The 23,672-nt window shown below is 36.8% G+C and overlaps 1 protein-coding gene and 1 long non-coding RNA gene across 4 annotated transcripts; one reads left to right on the top strand and one right to left on the bottom strand.

Moving 5' to 3' along the window:
- Positions 1 to 5,104: 5,104 nt before the first annotated feature.
- Positions 5,105 to 22,701, bottom strand: LOC110093021 (potassium transporter 11). Of its 3 annotated transcripts, none has more exons than XM_020817769.2 (9): positions 21,993 to 22,701; positions 20,413 to 20,638; positions 19,755 to 20,000; positions 9,209 to 9,259; positions 7,739 to 7,996; positions 7,597 to 7,649; positions 7,392 to 7,506; positions 7,058 to 7,294; positions 5,105 to 6,373 (listed from the first exon to the last, which is right to left on the bottom strand). In XM_020817769.2, exons 1-9 carry the CDS (start codon positions 22,110 to 22,112, stop codon positions 5,343 to 5,345), a joined length of 2,337 nt encoding a protein of 778 aa, XP_020673428.1. In that variant the 5' UTR covers positions 22,113 to 22,701; the 3' UTR covers positions 5,105 to 5,342. The 3 variants fall into 3 exon arrangements, with proteins under 3 accessions (XP_020673428.1, XP_020673430.1, XP_020673426.1); XM_020817767.2 differs by having other exon boundaries at positions 5,343 to 6,373; positions 7,058 to 7,312; XM_020817771.2 differs by lacking the exons at positions 20,413 to 20,638; positions 21,993 to 22,701 and having other exon boundaries at positions 7,058 to 7,312; positions 9,209 to 9,275; positions 19,755 to 19,928.
- On the top strand, positions 10,633 to 17,413 carry LOC114578558. Its single transcript, XR_003699560.1, has 2 exons — positions 10,633 to 14,626; positions 16,607 to 17,413. It is a non-coding gene; the product is annotated as an uncharacterized LOC114578558 (long non-coding RNA).
- Positions 22,702 to 23,672: the final 971 nt, after the last annotated feature.

The following is a 23,672-nucleotide window of genomic DNA, read 5'->3' as shown; positions in this document are numbered from 1 at the left end:
GTAATTGAATAGTTTGAGCTTGAATATGATGCTTGAACTCTAAATTATTTCATTTACATAATAACAATCATATAGTCTTATTCTAATACCACTTTATTTGGGAGGTGACCTCTAGAAAAAAATTATACAAAAGAAAACACTTTGGAAATATCCACTCTCTATGTGAAAGTCAAATGCGCTAGCACACTTTGTCTAAGACGGCACACATGACTAAATGTAAGTAAGCAAAATCAACATACAGATAATAACACTAAATTTATATGAAAAAAAAAATCTAAATTAGAGGAAATAAATCATGGGATTTTCGCATACCTAAACCTTCACTATACATAATAGGTTAATAATATTTTCTTTTTTGGAAGAGTTGTAGAAGACTAAATATATCAACCAATAAATATAATTATTTGTGTTCATTTAGATGAAATCTATATGCTTACATATACAATAACTATCAACAAAGATTGGCTCATAACATTGCAAACACCACCGCATATAGGGATTGAACCAATGAGGAGTTTTTTCACTAAATCAAGACCATTGTCTTATAATTTATTTAAAGAAGGTCAATATACTGAAAAATGGAGGAATGGCCCTTGAATGCTCTCTATAGTCTTTATTGTCCTTACTTCTCGTCTCTTCTTATCTCCCTATCTTCCTCTATTTCTCTTATTTGAACATTGAGTTTCCTTTATGGATTCATTGGCCTCACTCATCTCTTACTCGTAAGTCAATATTTGGGGACATGCTTAAACATAAGCCTAAATCATTTCATCCATAAAGGTGGATAAACCAACAAATTGATAACAAGACTCCCTTTTTTTTAATAATACAATCACAATCAATCTATTCATATATTAGAGTTGGGTCATACTAGTCCTAATTAGAGTTGGATTCAATTGTAAATCCACAAACATGCAATGAACCAATTACGAAAATATTTCTAATCAAAGACACCTATACAATCTATCATGGTGATGATAACATCTTTGACTAGCTTTCTATCTTCCTATATGGTATTGTTCATTTTATCTTATAAAATACTCATGAATATGATATACATAAGAAAAGAACATGGTAAGAACAAAAAGAGTGGTGTTCAAAAGAAAATAAAGTGAGCACTCAATTTCAATTTGAATTTTGTGGTTAATCTAAAAAAATGCATGTCTTTTTGCAAGATCTTCTTTCTATAATAAATGGGATCTCCTGCCATAATTTGAGATAAAATGATTTCTCTTCATAATAAAATATTGCAAATGATGTACTTTGTCGACATTTTCTTTTTAAAAGATCTTCTTTCTATATTTACATTTTTATATTATACCTATTTTTAATTATATATAGTGATCTACCTAGCTAAGCTTTTTTGCACAAGAAAAAGCTAAGTTAATATATATTGGCAGCACATACATTTCATATAAAATAAAAGAATTTTGCATTGCTATCAAATTAATTATTAAAAAAATACCAAATTTTAATTTGACCTTTTCAACATTATAATAAGAAATAATTGATATTGTTATTTATAAAATATCTAAACTATGATGCTTAGTGGATGATAACCAAAGGCAACATCATCCATGCACATTATTATAATTGCATGTCTTTTCTTAACTCAAAACTTGACATTTGGTGACAATGAAATCATAAGCTTCTTTGTTTTTAATCAAAGAGACAAAGAGAATAACTCCAAAACACAAGAAATCAAAGGCATGTGTATATATTTTGAATAATTTAACCTTATATAATCTATTATTTTGTTAAAATGTTCTGCCAACCTATTCATTTACAGCTTTGAGAGCCTTTTTCTCATAGGATATCGCCCGTCCTGTCAGCAAAATTATTACGGGTGGTCACTGAACTCCATCAGAAGACCAATTACATCGTGCCACATAACAAATTTACTGTGAATCGTTACTGTGTACCCTGCGTATCGAGTGACATGACGCATCCTGATTAGCCTCCGAACGGTCCAGTGACTGCAATTAATAATTTATAGTCCTGTTGTGGGGTCGAAGAAGACAGGCCAATGGCCATATAGAAATGACAAACCTGCACTGTCTCATTTGACATGAATGAAACCAAATTAAGAAAAATTAATAAGATGCCCGCCATCATTTATCTAAGAAAATAATTTATATTAGGATAAAAAAAATAATAATTAATTTTAAAATTATTTATAGTTATTTTAAAATTAATGATATATATATATATATATATATATCCAATTAATTATATTATACTTATCTTAAAATAGATCTATTTTTTTATTTATTCTAACTTAAAATTTATCAGAATATTCTGGCCTAATTTTTTGTCATTATTCATTGTTTATTATAAATTTGTATCTGTAAATTAATGTTATATCAATTATAATTAAAAATAGACAAAAAATAATAATTTTTATATTAAAGAATTAAATAAAAAATTAATATTACTGACTAAAAGTCTAAAAATTAAATAATATTCACATTATAAAAAATTAATGAAAAGTATGCTCAAATATATATGATGTATGTGTTGGGACTTGGGAATTTAGAACTTCATCTTAGCTATTTAAGCTTCATTTTGAAATTTTTTTTTGATTGTTTTTAATATAATTTTTTTTAATTAGCAATTTTTATGCTATTTTTTTAAATGAATAAAAAAACTATCATAAATGAAACCTTAGTCCCATTATTTGGGCATTATGGATTAGTATTATTTATATTGCTTTTTAGTTTATATGAGTAAAGAAGTCATATGAAAAGGTTAAAAATAAATAAATAAATAAATAAATAAATAAATATGAAAAGGTGGAGTTATGTAAAAAAATTTAGCTAGCTGGTACTTTTTTGACAATTGATTATGATAAAAAAATTAGTACTTATTTGACAAATGATTGTAATAAAAATTTTAATGCTTATTTTGAAATTTAAACACATTAAATTAAATTTAATTTAGTAAGTTAAACTTTTAAATTAAATTTATTAAATTAATTATATAAATGAGATACAAAAATTTTTTTTTGCCGATTTTTAAAAACCGGCATCGATTCTTTATGTAACTGGTTCTAGGAATAAGATCTATTTCAAAATTTGCCGATTTTTAAAAACCGGCACGCATTCTTTATGTAACGCTGCTCGGTATTGCTGATGTAGTGCATTTTGATTGGTCTCCGGATGACGTTCTGCGTCCGGTCTTCATACAGAATAATTTCTTGTTTTTATGAGGGGCACAGTGCTTGGAGAAATTATTCCATAAGGAGTCCGAACGGAAGAACCGTCTGGACATGTGAATGTATATACTATGTACAAATTTGTTAACTTTTTATACACAGTGTATATACTCACAGTCCAAATAATTCTTTTCATCCGAACTCCCTGCGGAATAATTTCTCCATGGCATGACAAGCTTTCTTCTTCTAGATTTTTTTGGTAATCGAAATAGGGAGATTTAAAAGGAGGGATCGTCAGCGAGGGTTGCATCAGAGGCCGGTAACTGCACTTGTCCTTTTCTTGCCATGGTTTACGAATTGATTTGTTCGTCATATCTGTGATGAGTTTCTTCTTGATTTAATCTGTTTGTCGTCTTGAACACAAGCGGTCTATTTGTTTCTCTCCCCCTCCTTTTTATTGTCGGGCTCCTTGTGCCGCTGTGATAGCTGGAGCTTGTTGTTATGCTTCCTGATGTATTTTTCCAAAATTTGTTCTTTTCTTCAAATGGCTTGATGACTGCAGATTTTCCTGTGGTTGAAGTAAATAGGGGGCATCTCTCAGCGTTTAAAGCTTTATTTCATGGCGGATATTTGATACAATCGTTAGAAATGCAAAACAGCTGAAAGGGATTGTGGTTCAATCATTGGACCAGTGTTGGATCAATTATAAATTTATAATATGTTGAGTATGTTCCATTCAAAATTCAACGCGGACGGCTCAAAGAGGGTGGTCAGCGATCGTCATGCGGAGCCTGACAATTTTTTACACGACCTGAAATCCAACACGGAGAAATCCAATTTCGGGTCGACCTATTTGTGAAACAGGTTGGGTTCGAGTTCAACAAACCGTCCCATTTCAAATTTCGGATCATATTCGGGTTGATCCGAAAACCCGGAAATGGTATGCTCACGTTGAGTGCTCGACTCCACGCGTTGCCCGATGCGTCTAGTCGCTTCGCGTCGTTGCTACTGCGCTGCTACACCATCGCTGCTTTGTCGCCAGCTTTGAATCAGAATTGGAAGTAGCGACCAACGAATGGAGCTCAACTCACACTTTTTCAGCCAAATCTTGTAAATCTGGGTCGGACCGTGTCAACCCAGCAACCTGCGCGGGTCATGTCCAGGTTGAAATAGCCGACCCATTTGTAAAAATGGGTCGGATTCAAGTTGACCCGTTTAGAGTCGGGTAAACTCGAGTTCAACCTGAATCCGACCCGTCCACATGAATTGACACCCTTACTTAGATGATAATCATCTAGGACAATTAAGTGAAGGGGATGAAACAGATCTCTAATTAGGATGGAATGAATGGAGATTGGCCTGTATAAGCAAATGTTTTGATCAAATATGAGAGGCGTTTTTTGGGTAAAACTGGTGAAATTTTGTTGTCAACTTTAAAGTTAAGTGGGTTTTGTAATGGAGTATTTTTGGGTCTGGTGACCCTTCTGGGATGTTACATTTAACATCATGAGATTCAACTTAATATATATTGGGTTGAGTCAAAACGGCCAATATCTTACATAGCGTGGGTTATATCATTATAAAATAATGAGATTAGCTTCAGGAGGTTCACACAAGCCATGCTAAGACTTCATTTGGAACGACTTTTTAATTGCTTCATAAAACTGCTGTAAAAAAGTAGTTTTTGAAAGCTTTACTAAAAAGCAATTTTCTAAGCTTCGGTGGTCAGCAGGCAGTGGGTCTTGGCCGGTGGCGGGTAGGGGCCAGCGGGGATATTCAACTTATCAATTTTTAAGCCTTTCTGCCCTCTACTTTTTCTATGGCGTCGCACTGTTCACGAACGAGAGAATCTCATTCTTTTGCCGTTCAATTAGAGATGTAGGTGAACACCACAACCTTTTTCCCACCAAGTTAAAAGATGGAGGTGCTCATAGCTATGACCAGTAAAAGTTTGATGTCACGAAATCTGTGAAGAATTTAACATATACCAGTGGTGTTATGGTCCTACACTGCCGTCTATACAACAAAGCTGCTCAGTATTTCAAGAATATGCTTCATCAAAATATTCCATTTTCTTCTCTTCAGCCCTTCAGCTACAACTCCAAAGACTAACACTTGCTGATTATTTTGAAAACTGGAGGCAAAAGTTTTAACGGTACAAATCCTCTCATTTGAAGACCTGGCTAGACTACACATAGAATACCTGGCCTACCTTCAGCGTGCTCTCATGAGGAACATGGAGCATTGCAATGTTCTCCGCACAGATCTTCCTGAGAAATGCATAAATGTAGTCAATTGCAACCCTCTTCAAGAATCCAGAATCCCTCCTAGCCTTTGTAGTTGTGTTTCCCAGGATGTGCACCACACCGGCATCCCGACACCGGTTCAAGAAAGCCAGTTCATCTTCTTCTCCATTGTGGCTTGTCATTGCTTTCACATCGTTGTTATATTGATCTACAGAATCCAAAATCGATGAATCTGTGATCTCAACAATTGAATCTGCAGTGAAAGACTCCACATCTTCAGTTGTATTAAGGGTGATAGATTTGGAGGTGTTCTGTTGCCCCATATCAAGGCTAAACTCATCAGAATCTGAACAGTCCATTTTTGATTCAAGCCGAACAAAGATGGAGATGCTATCAAAGAGCATCATCTCGAAGTCATCATCTTTCTTATGAAGATCCTTGTAACCATATCTCACGATACATCGGAACATGTGGAAGTTCTTGGGGCCAATCCTTCTTACAAGGACTCTTTCCTCCACTGGAACAGTATAAACTGGAAGAAACTTGACACATACAAAGAGCACAACAGAATGGATTGCAGGAAGATTTGTAATAAGGTGTGAGAAGATGTGAGGCACGCCACTGGCCAGTTCGGTATATACGAAGCCGATACCGGGGACACGAACAAGGCCAAGATTGGGGCCTAGGCCAAGTATCCATGCCACTGATACTTTGCTATGCTTTTCAAATTCGTAGCGCTTCATGGTCCCATAATGCCAAACATACATGATAATAAGTAAAGTTGCAGCCACAACAAGAGGTACCCATCCACCTTGGTCGACTTTCAGAATTACAGAGGAGAAATATGTGAGCTCCACTGTCAGAGAAAGGCTGGCAAAGGAAAACACAAGAACCCAGTTGCTTCTCCATACCATCAACATGATAAGGATCATGAGTAGTGTGGTCACCATCATATCTATCACAACTGCAGTTCCTGTTGTATCATGAGAGGGAATTCCTCAGTGAAAACTTCTTAGAACACTGAAAATTTAAAGGACAATTCATGTAACTATTGATAGTGTTACAGTCCTAGGTAATCATATCTATTCACTTCTTGTCAAATTATTGATAGGAAACACTTGTAGATCTCAAGTATTTCCTAACAATCTTCGTAAAACAGCGAGAAACTCTTCCCAACTCCAACGAAAATGGAGGAAAACAGTAGATTTTATTGCAAGAAATCAACTAACGGATGAAAATAACAAGATACAAGTGATTCTCTATTCGAGAGGAGGATCAATCTCTCCCAATCTCTAGACGAATTTAGAGACCAAAACCTAAACCTAAGAGATCCCAAAATCAGCCAAATTCAAGATGCCCTAACCCTAGGAAAACAAAGTATTTAATGCATACAAATCAACAGGAAATCCCTAAACAGTCCCTATATTCAAATTCCCTCTTAAACATCCTCAAAAAACCTTCCAAACAAGCTCCCTTAGCTCCTGCGGTGGGATCGGCGGAATTACAGGCGGAAGGTTTCCGCCTCTATGTCGCACGGACCGGTCCCGCTGGACCAGTCCAATGGACCAGTCTAACAATAATATATTGAGTCTAATGCATTTTTAGGATCAACATATTGAATATAAAACAGACACTTGACATACTACAAAAACCTTACCATAAGCTAATCCAATTTGAGTTTTGTTTTTGAATCCAGCAGTCACCGCAATGCAGAGAACCATGAGGACCCAATTAATAGACGGAATGTATATCTGACCAAAAAACTTCTTTGATGTATGAACAATCTTCACTCTAGGAAAACAACCAAGTGCAACAGCCTGCTTGATGATAGAAAATGTTGCTGATATGGTGGCTTGACTAGCAATTATAGCTGCTGCTGTTGCAACAATAAACACTGGCCAATAGACAATTTCTAAAACAAAAGATTAAATAAGCTATCCATGCGTGCAGAATTTTCAAGTCTGATTGATCATAAAATGATTCAAACTTACCTGGAATAGAACGATAGAAAGCATCAGATACATGGCCTGGGTTCTGCATAATGTAAGCTGCTTGTCCACTATAAGCTAAGAGAAGGCAAGGAAAAACAAGCAGAGTAAATGCAAGCTGCAAAACAAGTTAAAAAAAAAAAAAATCTTGTTTTAGCTATTACAGTTGATAAAAAAAACTAGGAATGCCTGAATGATTTTCATTTACCTGTATAGCAAGTACAGGAAAATGACAAAGGTCTGCGAACAATGCTTCAATTCCTAACGAGTTACTTTGACAATTTAGGCATCAGATGAACTTAACAGGAGTGTCAAAGATATTGATTTTGAATACTTAGAAAGGATCTAACCTGTAATACTAAGCATAATCCCTCCCAGGGAAGCCCAACTATGGGACCCTCTTTTAAGGAAATGGAATATAAATACGGGTGAGAAAGCCTTGAGAACAGAACTGTCATATTTCCATATGTTAAAAGCACCAATTGATCCGATTATTATGAACCATAAGAATACGATGGTAGCAAAAAGCCAAGAAACTCGATCAATTCCATAATGTTGCAGGCTGAACAATCCAACCAAGATGACAACAGCAACAAGTATGACCACATCTGGTTCAAGCAAAAAAAGAACAAAATGTTAAATTGAATAAAACTTAACACAGGATAATTTAAAAAAACTCTGTATAAATATTCTTGCTGAAACTCATAAAGCAATAAACTGTTAGACCGATCCAGCCGGTCCGACAGGACAGGCTTACAAGAACAGAGGTGGAAATGTCCGCCTCCTGTACGTGCCGTTTAGGAAGGATTTTTGAGGGAGTTATGAGGGATATTTGAATGTAGGGATTGTTTAGGGATTTCTTTTGAAGTTTTGATTTATATGTATTAAATAGCTTTTTTTCCTAGGGTTAGGGTATGGGCATCTTAATTTGGCTAAAATTTGAGATCTCTTAGGTTTCTTTTGGGCTCTAGCGGCGTCTAGAGATTTGTGAGAGAAATATCCTCCTCTCGAATAGAGGATCAATTGTATCTTGTTATTTTCTTCCGTCTATTTGATTCTTGTAATAAAATTCCTATTTTTCTCTAATTTTCTATTATATTTGTGGAGATTTCTCGCTGTTGTTCCGAAATTGATAAGATTTACTTGAAATCTTCAAGTGTTCCCTATCATAAACATCCCAATAGAATCATTGGGAACATCCTTGGAAAATCTTTTTTTTTTTTAATTTGAATACGCCGTCTTCATACTTATCGATGTCTTTAGTACAATAGTTTTAGATTCATCATCTTTTCTGGCTATTAGTTGCTTTTGTATTGTTGATAATTCCATGATTGCAGTTAAAGTATCAGGAAGCTGGACATAGGTTCACCATTCATATTTGATAATAATATTTAGGAAAAAAAAGATATCTGGTGCATGGAACTCCTGTATTTGCAAAAGGTTGTTTTCATGACTCAAACCGAGGATCTCCATAACACACTAGAGGTAAATTAGTCACCAGACCAGGCCTACCCTCTAGTTTATGGAAGGTATCAAAATTAGATTTCAAGAATGAGACAGATTATTTTTCTGGGTGAGATCTAAAAGCTACTCAAGCTTTGTTCTTTCAAGAATGAGACAGATTATTTTTCTGGGTGAGATATAATTTCTATCAAAATTAGAAAATAAAAAAAGAAAAAAAAATGTTAGAATGTGTGGTACTTTTTTTAAGTCTTTTCTTGTTAATATTTTCTATATATTTATCTTTTTTAGCAATTATGGTACTTCAACATATAAACTTCAAGGAAAAGCATAATATAGTTTCAAGATTATGCAGATACCATTACTTATCTTGGGGTGGTCCAATTTGATCCCACCAGCTGCTGAAAGAACTGCAAGGACATAGAACTATCGTAGAGTTAGAAAATGATATTAGAAGCCAAGCAATTCATCAAAATAATACTTTATGATCCTTTATACAATCCAAATATTGATGTCACCGGGGGCGCACATAAACTTTTGTATACCAAAGGAATCGATAAATAAACAGGTAACGTCATAATTATTGCGCACATGCTACAGAAATGTCTAAGGACAGGTAGAACAATTTATCTAAGTTAAGCTGATATGATGAGTTAAATTAAGCTGACAAGACGTTCAGTATTCTAAAATATCATTTTTCATGTTTAACAAACGTCATAAATGAAATTCCCATTGTAAGTTCAAGAGAAGAGTATATTAATGTAAAACATATATCATCCAATTAAGTTAACCATGTGATTAAAACCTATATAAAACATCCACTGTAAGACTCTTAGTGTAAAGATATAATACAGATTAACCTATAGCATAGTTGGTACTGAAGTCAAGCTCTTTGAAGTACAAAAGAGAAAAAAAGAACTCAGCAATTCTAGATGCTTTAAATGTATGAGAGCAAACTAGGCCAAAATCACTGCAAAAAATGATTTTTTAGATATTTACAAATAAAAATAAAAAAAATAGATTGCATAAATGTTCTTGTTAAAGCTGTTGTACTATCACCAAACAGACAGCTGCAATAGCATACATTCGTAAATCCTGAAGAAATTAATGTTGATGATTTTCTGAATCCACTTCCAAAGCTCTAGATAAACAATAGAAAGGTCTTCCGATTGGAAGCAAACAAGAGATTTGCTATAAATTGGTCCAGTTTTAGGTTATTTTGTTCTTGCAAGTGTGGGCTCCGAAAATTCACGCCCTAGCCTCTCCGCGATCACTTTCTTTCCTTCATGTCGTCGTGGAGAGTTTTAACGAGTAGAGATTCCAAGGCAAATTTTCATAAGGTAGATTGGGTTTTGAATTAGACACAACCTATAGATTTCGCCCTCATTTTGCGATGACTTTAGGATATGAGTTCAGGTTTCCTATAGGTGCAAGCCCTTATAGTTAATTATCCCTCCCGGTAATGAGAGAGAACTTCCAATTAAGGCTAGTCGTCAAACAGATACATAGTATCCAACATATAGTAGCAATTGAGTTTTGGTATTTAAAAAGTTAATATTTAAAATTGAAAATTCACCATCTTGCACTTAAAGCAAATGGTGGGGGGAATGATGATGAGCCCAATCAAGATCCCATGGTTTTGTCTTCTCGGGCCATCATGGTCCCTGGTCTACTTAGTTAGAGGTGGTCGACCCAACCTGACTAAAGGGTCCTTGTCGACAGCCATGGGTTGCTTCGTCCAAATGTATCTTATGAATATTTATCTAAGGGGATAAATTTGAATCCACCTTAGCTAACAGAGGGCTTTGTGCCTTGTCGATCATATCTTATTGATTCATTGCTTAATGATTTAAAATAATTGGAGAACATACGGGCTCTGACCAAGACCATAACTTAATGGTATCATTTGACGGCAAAATCACTTGGTCAGAGGATCTCGATCATAAACATTTATATGTGGTGCCATTTGGCGATGAAATCACTAGTTAGAGGACACATGTCACGTCCTTACTGGTAAGAGACAGATTGAAAATGAATCCTAGTGATATTCTCAACCAAACATTTGCACTTTGTGAGCTGAAGTGCTTTCAAGTTTGTTTACCTTGGAAAACTGTTGTGTATGGTGGATTGATATTTTGCTTTAAATGTTTTGATTTTTATTTCAATTTTAAACATTTTATAATTTTGTTATTTTGTAATTTTTGTGGGCATTTGCGAGACATTTTTAAATGTTTGGGGTCCCCGCGGATTGAGATTTTATGTCAATATGGTCATCATGGGGGTTTTCATATGCAATTTCATTTTAGTTAATTGAACATTGTCGACTCTGCCTACCTGCTGACAGAGGATTAGGTTCATTGTCGAGTTCATGCCTTTATTAGTGAATTTTCTTTCTTATAGGCTTTTAAGGCCTAATATGAATGTATAAAACAAATATATCGATCGGCGTCCCGACCGTACATTTGATTGATGGTTCAAGTCATGTCAACTTCTATATATTCATGTAGAATGATCGGGCTCGAACTTAAGTTCATTTTTTACCCGCGGAGCATCCTCAGATGCCACGTGTGTACCTATAACACGCTCGTTGGGGCCCATGAGGTGTATGCATTTGCATGTATTTTGCATAATGCATTTTATGTATTACAACATGTATACGTATGATGTAAATCCATCATTGCATAATGCATTTTATGTCTTTGTTTGTAGGTGGGCCGTTGTAAGCATTTTTAGTCTTATGTTGTCATCTGCAAGCAAGTTGCTTTACATGCAGATCTCTTAGTGCTTCTTATAAGTGTTTGTATTTAATACATCTCTTTTGCATTTGCCTGTAGGCACCACATTGTGTTCATGATGGATCTTCCGCAGTGGCTCATAGACGCTTGCAAGCGATTAATGTACCTACTGGATGTTTATTTACTATTGGTTGTAGGAATAATCTAGCATCTACTACATGTTGTTCACTTTCAACTATAGATGGGCTATTGTGCACGGCGAATCTCTTGTACGTTTGTCATCGTTTGCTTAAATATATTTACCGGGAACCTTGCACTTGCGCTATGTCTATTGTTATCATCAACATTAAGCTTAGTGTATTTATTTATAGCGGCATTAGTTACATGCGAGCTGCATTTGCTTCAAATTCTTCAAATACCTCTTAGTTGACGATGCATTGCATAGTCGATCATTGCTACTTGCACAGTTGTATGTGTTTGCTCACATTTTGAAGTTGTCTGCAGGGCTTGCATTTATCTGCAAGCTAACTGCCATCGGTCGTAGGAAGACTACGACATTTATAGCCTATTATTTGTTGGCAGATTAATGTGCTTATTTGAATGACATTAACTACATATAGACTTCATTCATTTCAAATTCATCAAATGTCTCAAATCATTGTGCTCGCTACATTTCAAATCCTTCTACTTGTAGATGATAGATGCATTTACTTGCATGACTGATGTGAATGTTATAAATCATTTGTTATTGCTAATAGGCAGGTCATGTTCATTGCAACTCCCTTATTTATGTCTATCAGCAAGTCATTAAATTCACAACGCATTTTTCGTGACTCCCCATAGACGACTCATTATACACTTATTATGAGTCTTTCATCGTCTTCGTAGATGATTACCTGTTTATAAACAAGTTGTGTATTGGAGTTTTGGTTCAACACAAGTCCTTACAGTTACTACATGTTGATGTTCATTTGAGTTCTTTGAATCATTTAGGATTTTATATATTCAATTTTAACGTGCATTTATTAGTTTAAGGTCTGGTTCCCTATTATTTTGTTCAAGTAAAGTTCCCCGTGGTTCGATAATCTACAAGTTCAATCCCCTGTTGTTCATTTAAGTCCCATGTTCACTGAAAAATTTGGCAGCCTCCCGGCATCTCCCATGAGAAAAGTATGTATAGTACGATACTGCAGCCGTACTCTTCGATCTCACCACGCTAGAGAAAGGCACATATGAGTTTTCAGGGGTACCTGTTTGAAAATGCAGTTTTTCCCGCAGACACTGAGACACATACACTAGCACTTAAAATTGTACTCTCTACGCCAGAGAAAAGCGTGCATAGGGTCTACCAGCCTCACTGAAAGCGTCACACCGAGTTCCCTCCCACCACACTAGGGAAAAGCGTGTATGGGTGATTTTTTGGTGCGACGTAAGTGTCGAAAATAGGATTTTTATTTTGGGGCTTTTTGAGCTTTGAAGTTATTATACATTTGCGAAGGCGAGGTCGATAGAGACGGTGATGTTAATGCGACGACGATGACAAAATGCACGAAAATTTCATCTTCCCTCTTTTTTTTTTTTTTTGGTTATTTCTTTCTTTTTTTTATTAATTTTCCTAGTCACTTTTATCTTCTTTTGATAATATCAATAATAATAATAATAATAATAATAATAAGGGATTTGGGTTAATCTGGGTTTAGAGAGTGTGTGGTGGGTTTTTTGTTGGAAAAGTTTTGGTTGAGTGCTGTTTTGGAGGGTTGATTTGAGCTGAAGGTGGATTTGGGTTTTTTTCTTTGTTGTGTGCAGCTGAGAGGGGTGATGTGGTATTTGGTAAAACCTTCAAATAGAAAGTAATGAGAGGTTAGATAAGGGAATCTGGAAAGGGGTCGGCTAATCGATCGGACATCTATAGTTGCTGTGGAAGATTTCAGCAAAGGGTAGATCCGACAGGCTTGAGTGTTCAGTGTCTATGAATCGGCTTGCTGTAGGGAAGATCAGAACATCCGATGGTTCGATGGGAATCGGGCAAGGGATTTGGGGTTCGGTAGTAGTTAACGGTCAGAGGAACGTTTGATCGTACAAATTAGGTGGAAACACTTGTTTGTCGTTCTTGTTTTTCTCCAACCGATCGCCATTTTTTATGTCATTTGATCGCGGATGAACCGCACTGTTCACTCACGCCATTTTTTGCTCTCAACCGGAAAAACGCGCGAAAGGGAGGGCGATCGTTACCTTCTCAAAAACACCTAAAATGACGTTCGATTGGAGCATCACCGCGCCATTTTGGAGTTTTGCGTTACTTTGCCGTGAAAAATGAAGTTTTCGGTTGGAGATGACCTAAGGAAGGGGATTTTATTTGGTCCGGTTGACCGAATGCAAGAAACAGAGTTTTTTGCCTATACAACCGGATGTTCATCGGGTCGGAGGACGTAATAATTGTTCCTAAGGAAGGGCCTGAGGGAGATTTGGCTATATGGAGTTTCAGTACAGTGAGGAACGAGTCGAACGTCGGGCTTGATATTGGGTTTCGTCTGGATGAGGGAGTTGGCGGGCTGCGTGTGAGTTGTCTGCAACTGCGGCTATAGATGAAGGCAGGAGTGGGAGAGGGAGATTAGAGACGGAGTCGATCGGATAGACACGAGCAAGTTGTCGGATTGGATTCGGCTCTGAGAGGGGAAACAAGTATAGTTGGGAGGTTTGACAAAGTATTGATTGGTATCGGAGCATGATTTTGATCGCAGATGGGAGGGCTCTGTGCGGCTAGGCTTGACTAGCAGGGAAGACTCAGCTGGATCGAAGGTCAGGTCGACAGGGGCAAGTTGTTGGGAACGGCTTGGAGACGGGATCTTGAGCGTGGAAGCTTGAGGGATTTGGCGCTTGAGCATAGAACAAAAACGAACGAAGGCCTTGTTCGGTTTCTTTTTAACGAAGTGGTTGAGAGTTGCAGTCACGAGATATGCAGGAAGAGACGCGAAGGAGTTCCGACAGCCGGATTTCGAGGAATTTCAGCGCGATTTACGGGATTCTTCGACAGTATACGAGGTTAGCGCTTTGATTTGATTTTCTTTTTTTATTAAATAATAATATATTATATCAATTTTAAAAAGAATAAAAAAATTGCACGTTCCGAAATATGCACGTTGGCTACTTTGATTCACATGCGTTCCCTCAAATTTTGTGTATTTTCCATTGAGATGCGGTGAATTTCCCTGTGCGAATTTCATTGGACAAAATTACAATCCATCTTTGATATTGTTGACATTCTGAATGCAACGGCGAAGTCCATTTGGCGATCGAACATCGTTTGGGCAATATCACGCACTTTTTTTTTGTGTTAGTCACTGATTTTGTTCATTCTCGTCTGATTTGATTGTGAGGAGCTCCCTCTTAGGCGAATTTGACACTCTAATCACAACGACGTAGTCCGTTTAGCGATTGAAGGTCGTTTAACCCTTCAAGTGACACACCACGCTAACACGCGCGTTGCTTAAATCGCTGATTTTGTCTTTTCAAGTTTTTTGAGTGTACGGATCAACAACAATACACCACACCATGTATATATCCCTATAAATAGGTTATAGGTTGATCTATTTGTTGAGTCTAGTAAATAGGTTGTTAGACCTAAGTTAATGTCCCAAGACTACCAAGAGGGGGGGGAACAATAATGTTTGGAATCATCAAAACTATACAAGTTGCAAAAATGTAAGGCATGCAAATAGCAACTATCTTAACACTATTGAGAACTCCTGTAAGCTATAAGATGAATTAATAAATCCCTCTTCGTTTCCCTGCTACTCTCCCTCTCTCTCTCTCTTGCATTCAAGAATTCCTCCACATTTTGACAAGTAGTATCAGAGCCTCGTTGAGACGATCAAGAGGTGGAGGAAGATTCTAATCCAAGAAAGGGGAGAAGAGGCGGTCGCTACTAGTGCCGCACAGGCACAACGGGCTTGGTGTCTGGGATGGCTTGATCGAGCAAAAAGTGTGTTGTGATCGGCACGCGTGACTATTCGCGCTTGAGAGAGCGGATTACGTGCATAAGGTTCACACAGGAAAGCTGGGTGTGGCGCGATCAGCATGTAGGCGGGCTGCCGCACAGGAGTTCGGGTGGGCCGAAGCAGACCTCGCGGGCGCGCGAGTTGCGGGTGTGCAAGGCGTGGAGCGTGCGGGTAGAGTCGTGTATGCGCAAGCGCAGAGCGCAAGGTTCCATTCTAGTGAAACTGATGGGATTATACGACCTTAGGTTCATCCACATAAAGGATCGGAGCACGCGGGTCGAGAGGTGCACGCCAGAGCAAAGATGGGTTGTTATTGAATGATCTGGTGGAGTAGCTGAACGCACAATATCATGCGGAACCAGAGATTTGAGGCGGCATTTGCATTCAATAAATAGGTTATAGGTTGATGTATTGAGAACACCTGTAAGCTCCAAGATGAATTAATAAATCCCTCTCCCTTTCTCTGCCTCTCTCCCCCTCTCTCTTGCATTCAAGAATTCCTCCAAGTTTTGACAAGAATGACTTGAATCACAATTGAGCTTAAATGATGGAGAGGCATCAATATGAAATTATATATCTTCTTGTTTGTCAGTTCTATTGCTTTCTTTCCACTCAGCATTCAGTCACTATTTTAGAAGATGTTTTGGTTATTATCATTGATTGGTGTTGTACTGATATTAGGAAATTCAGTTCCAATTTAAAGATTTATAGGAACTATTAATTGTTTCGTCTCTTTTTTCCTTTCTTGGTTCATTCACCGTAGCTAGGAGCAGCTCCTAAAGGCTGGTGATACTATAACACAATCAGTAATTGTTGATTCCTTCCATGTGCGATATTCACTTCTACAATTCTGCTCCACGAATTCCTTTGCTATTTTTTCCTTTTTTGGCTGCCCGTTTTGCTTATATCCTGTAATTGGCACTATAGCAGTTTCCTATTTTTGTTTGATATATACACTAAATCCTTAAACTTAGAGGAAAATTCTATAAGATGGTGGTTAGATCTGCAATGTTTTATGTTGCAGAATATTGGCCATTAAAAGAGAAGCATAATATCAAATTAAGTGTTGCAGAGATGATGATGCTTAGGTGGATGTGTGGCTTTACTCTTAGAGATTGAATACAAAATGAGCATATACGTGAAAAGGTCGGAGTAACTCAAGTGACCAACAGGTTATACCTGAAGAAAGCTCTATACATGTTGCATATGGAAGAAAGTAAAGACTTGAAAAAACATATTGATGAATTTACAAACTCATCATTGATCTTAAGAATATAGATGTAAGGATTGAGGAAGAAGATCAAGGTATTATCATTCTAAGTGCTTTACGTAAGTCATACGAAAATATAGTGGATGCATTACTATATGGCAAGCGAACGTTGACCATGACCGAGGAGAAGTCAGTCTTGGTGTCCAAACAATTGCAGCGTAGAAATGAGGACAAAGATGAAAGCATTAGCAACATTCTGATAGCAAGGGAAAACTTGAGTCCTGTAAGAAATGTTTCCACAGCCATAAGGAAGGGCATTTCAAAAGAAATTACCCGGATCTACTGAAAAGAAAAGGAGTTAGGCCTAAGGAAGACGCCAACATAGTCAAGGCAGCAAATAAAGACAGATGTTTTGTAGATCTATGACCAAGGTGGAGTTTGTTGTGATTGGTTCAAGAATGATTACATTGTACTTTCTTTTAGTTAGGTACTTTTGTAGCCATTTGTATTTCCTATTTTGTTTCTTGTGATATCATTAGAAGTCTTTAAATAAGGCTTCACTGTAATAGAAAAGAGAAATTAAGCCAAAAACCAAGCAATACAGATATCCTCTTTAGATTTCAGCCATCTCTCCCTCTCCTCTTATGATTGAAACAAATAGGAGGTTGAGGAATTGAAGGAATTTAATAAAATTTGTTAAGCTTGCCAATTTTAAAATCAATGTTTCATAAGATTAGATTCTAGGATTTCTTAGTTGTTTTGTTTTGGCATGCGGTTACAACATAGATTAGAAGGACAATTAAAATAACATCAAAATTACGGTAAGACTAGATATGCAAGTAAAAAAAAATCCACCGGTTAACAATTAGAGCAATCACCTTAAGTTTCCCTCACTGACACTCTTAAGGGCTTTAGTAGAAGAATAATTTGCGCAACAATAATGATGCTACCAAAATACATAAGGTGCTTACAATTTTACTCAATGAAGAGTTAACCGGGAAAAAGGAGGTCGGTGGATGATGGAGGATTGGCCATTGGACGGGACACCGATGTTTGTCAAGAGCGGTAGTCAATGAAAAGAAGATCCAGACGACGTAGTCTTTGGCGGTTGGTCAATCTCCCCAGTTGATGTCGAAGAAGGGGGAACGAAGAACATCCACTAATCCTTGATTATCGTAGACAAATCTATGATCTTGCTCGGGATCGGCCATACATGGAGAAGTAGGCTGAGGGATGATGTATCTTCTTCCTTGGATGGTGTATGAAGCAAGGGAGAAGAGATAGAAGGGAGGAGGAAGGGGTTTGGGTGGTCGGCCAAGGCTAGAAGAGAGGCTATCCTTAATTTCAGATTTTATGGTTTAATGTGGGGTGGAGAAAACCAATTTTAAAAATTTGAAATTTAATTTCAGATTTCAAGGTGGATGAGAGAATAATTCAAAATTCGAATCTCCTCTAATTGGAAATATGTGGGGCAGCACACCTTGATAGGAGGGGCTTTGATTGAGAGCAATAAGGGGAGAAATTAGTTAAGAGAGAGATAAAGGGGGGCTGGCCAAAGGAGGGAGGGGAGGGGTGTCCACATTTAATGAATGTGTCTACATGCAATGAATGTGTGATTTGGAATTAAATCTACTTTAATTTCAGATTGTAATGATTAGGTGAACTTCCCAAAATAAGTTTACTTTAATTTGGAAAGTTTTTGAAATTCAAATTCATTTGAATTTGAATTAAGGGACCTTCCAAATTACAATGCTCTCAATTAGGAAAGTATTAAAGGGGCGATTGGAAATTGGAATCAAGGGGATTAGGGGTTTGGCTTGGCCGACGGCTAGGGTTGGGCTAGGGAGGGGACGACAGCAATGGAGGGGTTCGGTTTGGGGGGGTGGAGTAGGGCTGGTGTGTGGGGGATTTGGTGAAGGTTGGCCAGTGGTTTAGGTGGATGGAGAGGGTTTGGCCGGAATTTGGGAGGGGGGAGGGGGTAGTTGGCGGTATGGGGAAGAGGAAAGGGGAGTAAGGAATAAGAACGAATACAAACCACGAGCCCGGACTCTACCGGAGGCTGACGAGAATTGCTTGGCCCTCTCTTAGGGTTATCTCCTCTCTCAAGAGCTCACAACAAAGAAAAGGAACAAGTGCTGAAATTTTCATTCAAAATCATCATTATCGTTTCAATACAAAAGCTATGGCCTTCATATATAGGCCTCAAGGAACAAAACAAAAGACTAAATTGCCCTATGGGCAACAATACGAACTAATCCCTCTCAGGTGTACAATGGTAAAAACTAGAACATAAATAAAAGAAATACATAAAATGCATCACAAGTAAAGACTCCTAATCGTAGCCGTCGATCTATGATGTCTCCTCTAATAGACGCGCAAGAATCTCCTGCTTATGTCCTCATCATCTTCCCTCTCTCCTCTCTCTCAAGAAGCTCAAGAGGAAAAACTCCTTCCTCTCTAAGAAATAGATCCTCCAGAAAGACAATTCAAGAATCCAATCACTGTATTAAACCCTGTCTCTTAATCACTTCTATATCCTAATTTTAAGGAACTAATGGTCTCCAGCTTATTTTACAAATAAAAGCAAGCAGAAGTTTTTATTCCTTCCACACTGAGGCATACCCTTCAAGCAAAGGAATGCATAAGCTGAACCTAACTTCTATTTCAAGCTTTTGGAGATCATGTTAGATATGCCTGCTCAGCACATTTTTTATTTTTTTATGCATACAAGTGTTTGAAAATCAGTCGAATAAAGCTTCAAACCCTACCCTAACATCTTGTGATTAAATCTACGGTATCTAATGGTAACTAAAGAAGATTACACACACATATGATCTATATGATCAACATTTACTGATAATTTCCATGATGAATGAAACTAAACAAAATAAGCATCTCATTAATATCTTTGTCGAAGGAAACCATAGTTGATAATTCAAAGGGAAAAAGTTAAAATGAACACCTGATATAGCTGGAGTAAGAATTCCATCCCCGATCATCATACATGTTCCAATAAGGACAAGAAAAAGAATCACATTCTTATTAATTGCATAAGATTCCAGCCAGCACTTGACCTTTCCAGCAAGTGAGTGCTCCTCAAAAGTCCAACGGCTATATGTTGTTAACTCTTCGTCTGTGTGATGCTGGTTTGCTATGGTTTTTATGTTTGCATGTCTGCAGAGTAGTGAGTAAAGAGCAAAGGTTCCACCTATAATCGACAAAGACAAGTAAGGATTCAAGTTTAAATAGCTTCTAACCCAGCAGAAATATGGCTTTCGGTTGGCAAATTATCTTATTTATCCCTCACTTCTAAACAAAAACATCAAAGGATGGATTTTTTTCTCCAATTTAGAGAAATATAAAGCAAAATTGAGCTGTGGAGAGCATGCACTGCTAGGCTGTTTTCTTGACTAAAACCTGTGATTTCAAGATTACTTAGGATGCAGTAATTTCTACTCCTGGCTTATTCCATGTTGTGTATTCATAAATCGCATCTAGAAGAATTCATTCATCCAGAATTTTTTAAAAAAATAAAAGCTGAAATATTCAAGTTCATAATTTCCATCTAACAACCTTCAAACGCAGCTAAAATTCAAGACAAATATACAAATATATCTTACCTTGGCCATTATCATTAGCCCTCAATACCACCACTACATATTTGAGGAGTGCAATGAAAGTAAGCGAGTATATAATCAGAGAAAGAGCCCCAACTACATCATCTTCATGCTTCAATTCATGGGGAAATGTGTTGTAGAAAACATACAAAGGCGATGTACCGAGGTCACCAAACGCCACACCTAAACTCTGGAATGCAAGCTGCAAAATTACCAATGATGATGATTTCTGCATGGACAAGAACATCATTTCAGCACATGAGTCACCAGCATCATTAATTCCAAACAAATTCAGAAAAACAAAAAAGATGCTCTACAATGAATAGTGAGAACAGATTTGAACTACCACAGCATCAACCCCCAAAAGATCAAAATTAACATAAACAAATTTCTAACTTCTGCCCAACAAAAACAACATCAAGCCTTCATTACACTACATGGGATCAGCTACATTAATCTTTTTTCTCCATTGTATCTTGTTAAGGGGCTATTTGGTATACGGATTTAGGCCGGATTTGAGGCGAAATCCAACCAAACAGCCTAAAATGCAAAACCAAATCTCACGGAAAATGAAAGCTGTCGTAGACGAAAAATTCGGCCTTTTTCGTCGTAAATACCTGATTTTTGAAATCCTCTCGTTCGACGGATTTCCGAAATCCTCTGGCTCTATTGACGCGGGAAGGAAGAAACTCCGCCCAAATCTTTCAACCTCCTTAAATCTTGAATGGAATAGCCAAACAGTCACATAGAATTTATCATGATGGTTATCAAATAATTTTCAGGATTTAACCCCCTCAGGATTTCGTAAATCGGGATTTTGAGGATTTATGAAATCCTACTTAAATGAATTCCTAGATTCTACCAAACAGCCCCTAAGGGTCAAATTCTAATTTAATTCTAATAAAGAAAAGTCAATTCTAATATTTTCTGCCAAGTCTTATTAGGTCTACCTACACCTTTCTTAAGATAAGCCAAATCTAATGCATCTACTCTCCTAAACGGGTTATCTAAGACCACTCTCGCTATTATCTTCCTGGTCTCTCTATTATCTTCCACTAGAGCTACTCCAACCTTTTCACGTATATGCTCGTTTCATATCCTATCTAAGAGTAAAATCATTCATCCACATGGGGATCCTCATCTTCTGCCCAATTGCTCAAAAACTAAGACCAGTGAACTAAGGTTTCGTTTGGGATGACTTTTTCACTGTTTCTTAAATCAGCTTTCTAGAACAAAATAAAAAAATTTGTACTTAAAAACTATTTTAAGAAGCAATAAGATTTTATTTAGGATGACTTTCTTACTACTTAAAATAGTTTTCTAGTAAAAAACTAAAAAACTGATTTTAGAAGCAGAGAAAAAGCCGTTCAAACCAAGCTTAATCAGCTGCTCCGCAATTTCATAAATAATATTTGTCTTATTCTAATTACATCTAGATGTCAGACTATACGACTGCAATATTAAATTAAAAAAACGATTACAAGTACTGTTAATCTTTCCGGTTGCTATGCACTATGGCATAGCAGGTTGATCTGCATTTAAAAAAAAAAAAATTGTAATTTGGCAGTTAAGTGAAAATCCACCTTCTCCCTGTACATGCTCCGTATCCTTCCAGCCTCTTCATCCATGGGTTGATCTAGCTTCTGGTCAAGATCCCACATGTTACCCTTTGGGATCTCCCCATTAGTTGAAGCCGAGGCCATGTTACCGACGTTCACCGATAAATCAAGCCGGCGGCCCGGTACTGTCAATCCCAGCGGCCACCAAAGCGACACCAGATCACAATCCAATCCCTCTCATCTTCTCTATCTCACTCTGCTCCTGGAAATTAACCCTCTGCCAAGACTGCCATCCATTTCTCTCTCTCCCGCGAACTTCGCTGCTCCTCCCCCAAAAAAACTAAAGGAGACAAATTTGCGACCCTAAAGGAACGCCACGTCGAATCAATCAATCAAGAAGCTAACTTTCGAGGGATAAGGAGAACTAACATGTAAATATAGAACCTAAGGGCATCGATCATCGAATGCGAACGCGACGCCTTGAGATGCGGTAGAGCTGGAGAAGGGGAAGTTCGAATCTTTGGTGGCTATTTATAATAGAAGCTATAACGGAGAAGAGGTTTGAAAAGGACCGGGAGGACCAAAGGATGGGAGGTGGTGGAGGAGAATGGGGAGATATGAGAGAGAAGGTGGCGAGGAGATGCATCATGTGGTGCTGCAGAGTGAGAGCGGAAGAAGGAAATAATCAAATAAATATGGAATGGGTTTGCGAGGGGATTTGGGGTTTTTCTTGGGGTTCTTTGCGGAATTCTGGTGAGGCTGTTTAATATATATATATATCAATTTGTATTTTATTATTTTATTTTCAACAGTTATTATTACATTTAAACTTTTAATGCAATTTTTCTTATTAATTTTTTCTATAGATTTATCAAGAATTTAATTAAATATATATATATATATGATTTGACTTAATTTATTTTCACTTACGCCATAAATTTCATGAAATCCCAATATTTTGTATGTTTAATCAATTAAGAAAAAAGATTCGATCAATTAGTAGACTCAAAAGTACGAAGCACTTAGGATTATAAAAGAAGTGAAGTGGACAAAGCACCACTAGAGCTATTAGGGTATGAAAAATCCTTCATTTATTTTTTTCAATTATAATTCCAAACTCTTAATTATCTTAGACATTTCAAAATATATATTAAAGTTTTACTAATTAATTTTATGATAATGATGTGAACCCTAATCATAAATTTTAATAACATGCTATGCTTTGGGCCTTTAAACTATTAAATAAAATGGGAATGATAATGCCTCTACAAGTAAACTAGTTGACATCAATCTCAATAGCATCTAAATGACATCCATGTGTATATTTCCATCTCAAGTTGCTCTAAATTCCAAAGATTATGAAACTCATAGCTAATAATCAAATCCTATGGATATTACGAATCGTAGTTGTCAAATTTTGGTAGACTGATCGAATCCATTGGTAAATATAACACGATAAATACATGAGTTCTTGATTAAGTCTCTCACTCTCTCTCTCTCATTAATCCAATTAAAAAGCTAACGTTAAGGCAATCTCCTTAATCAAAACTGGTCTTCTCCTAAAGATTAAAGTAATAAACTAAATCGACTCGTGCCTATAAATAAATTAGGTTCTCATCAAAAGCATAAACCTAATGAAAAGAAATTTCATCCACCAAAAAAAAAAATACTCCAAATCTTTTCTCCGAGTTACACATCAAAAAG

The sequence above is a fragment of the Dendrobium catenatum genome, unplaced genomic scaffold, assembly GCF_001605985.2.
Source record: "Dendrobium catenatum unplaced genomic scaffold, ASM160598v2 original_scaffold_73082, whole genome shotgun sequence".
In the NCBI taxonomy this organism is placed as follows: Eukaryota; Viridiplantae; Streptophyta; class Magnoliopsida; order Asparagales; family Orchidaceae; genus Dendrobium; species Dendrobium catenatum.
Note: the sequence above shows the minus strand (reverse complement) of the source record. Positions and strands in the feature narration are given on the sequence as shown.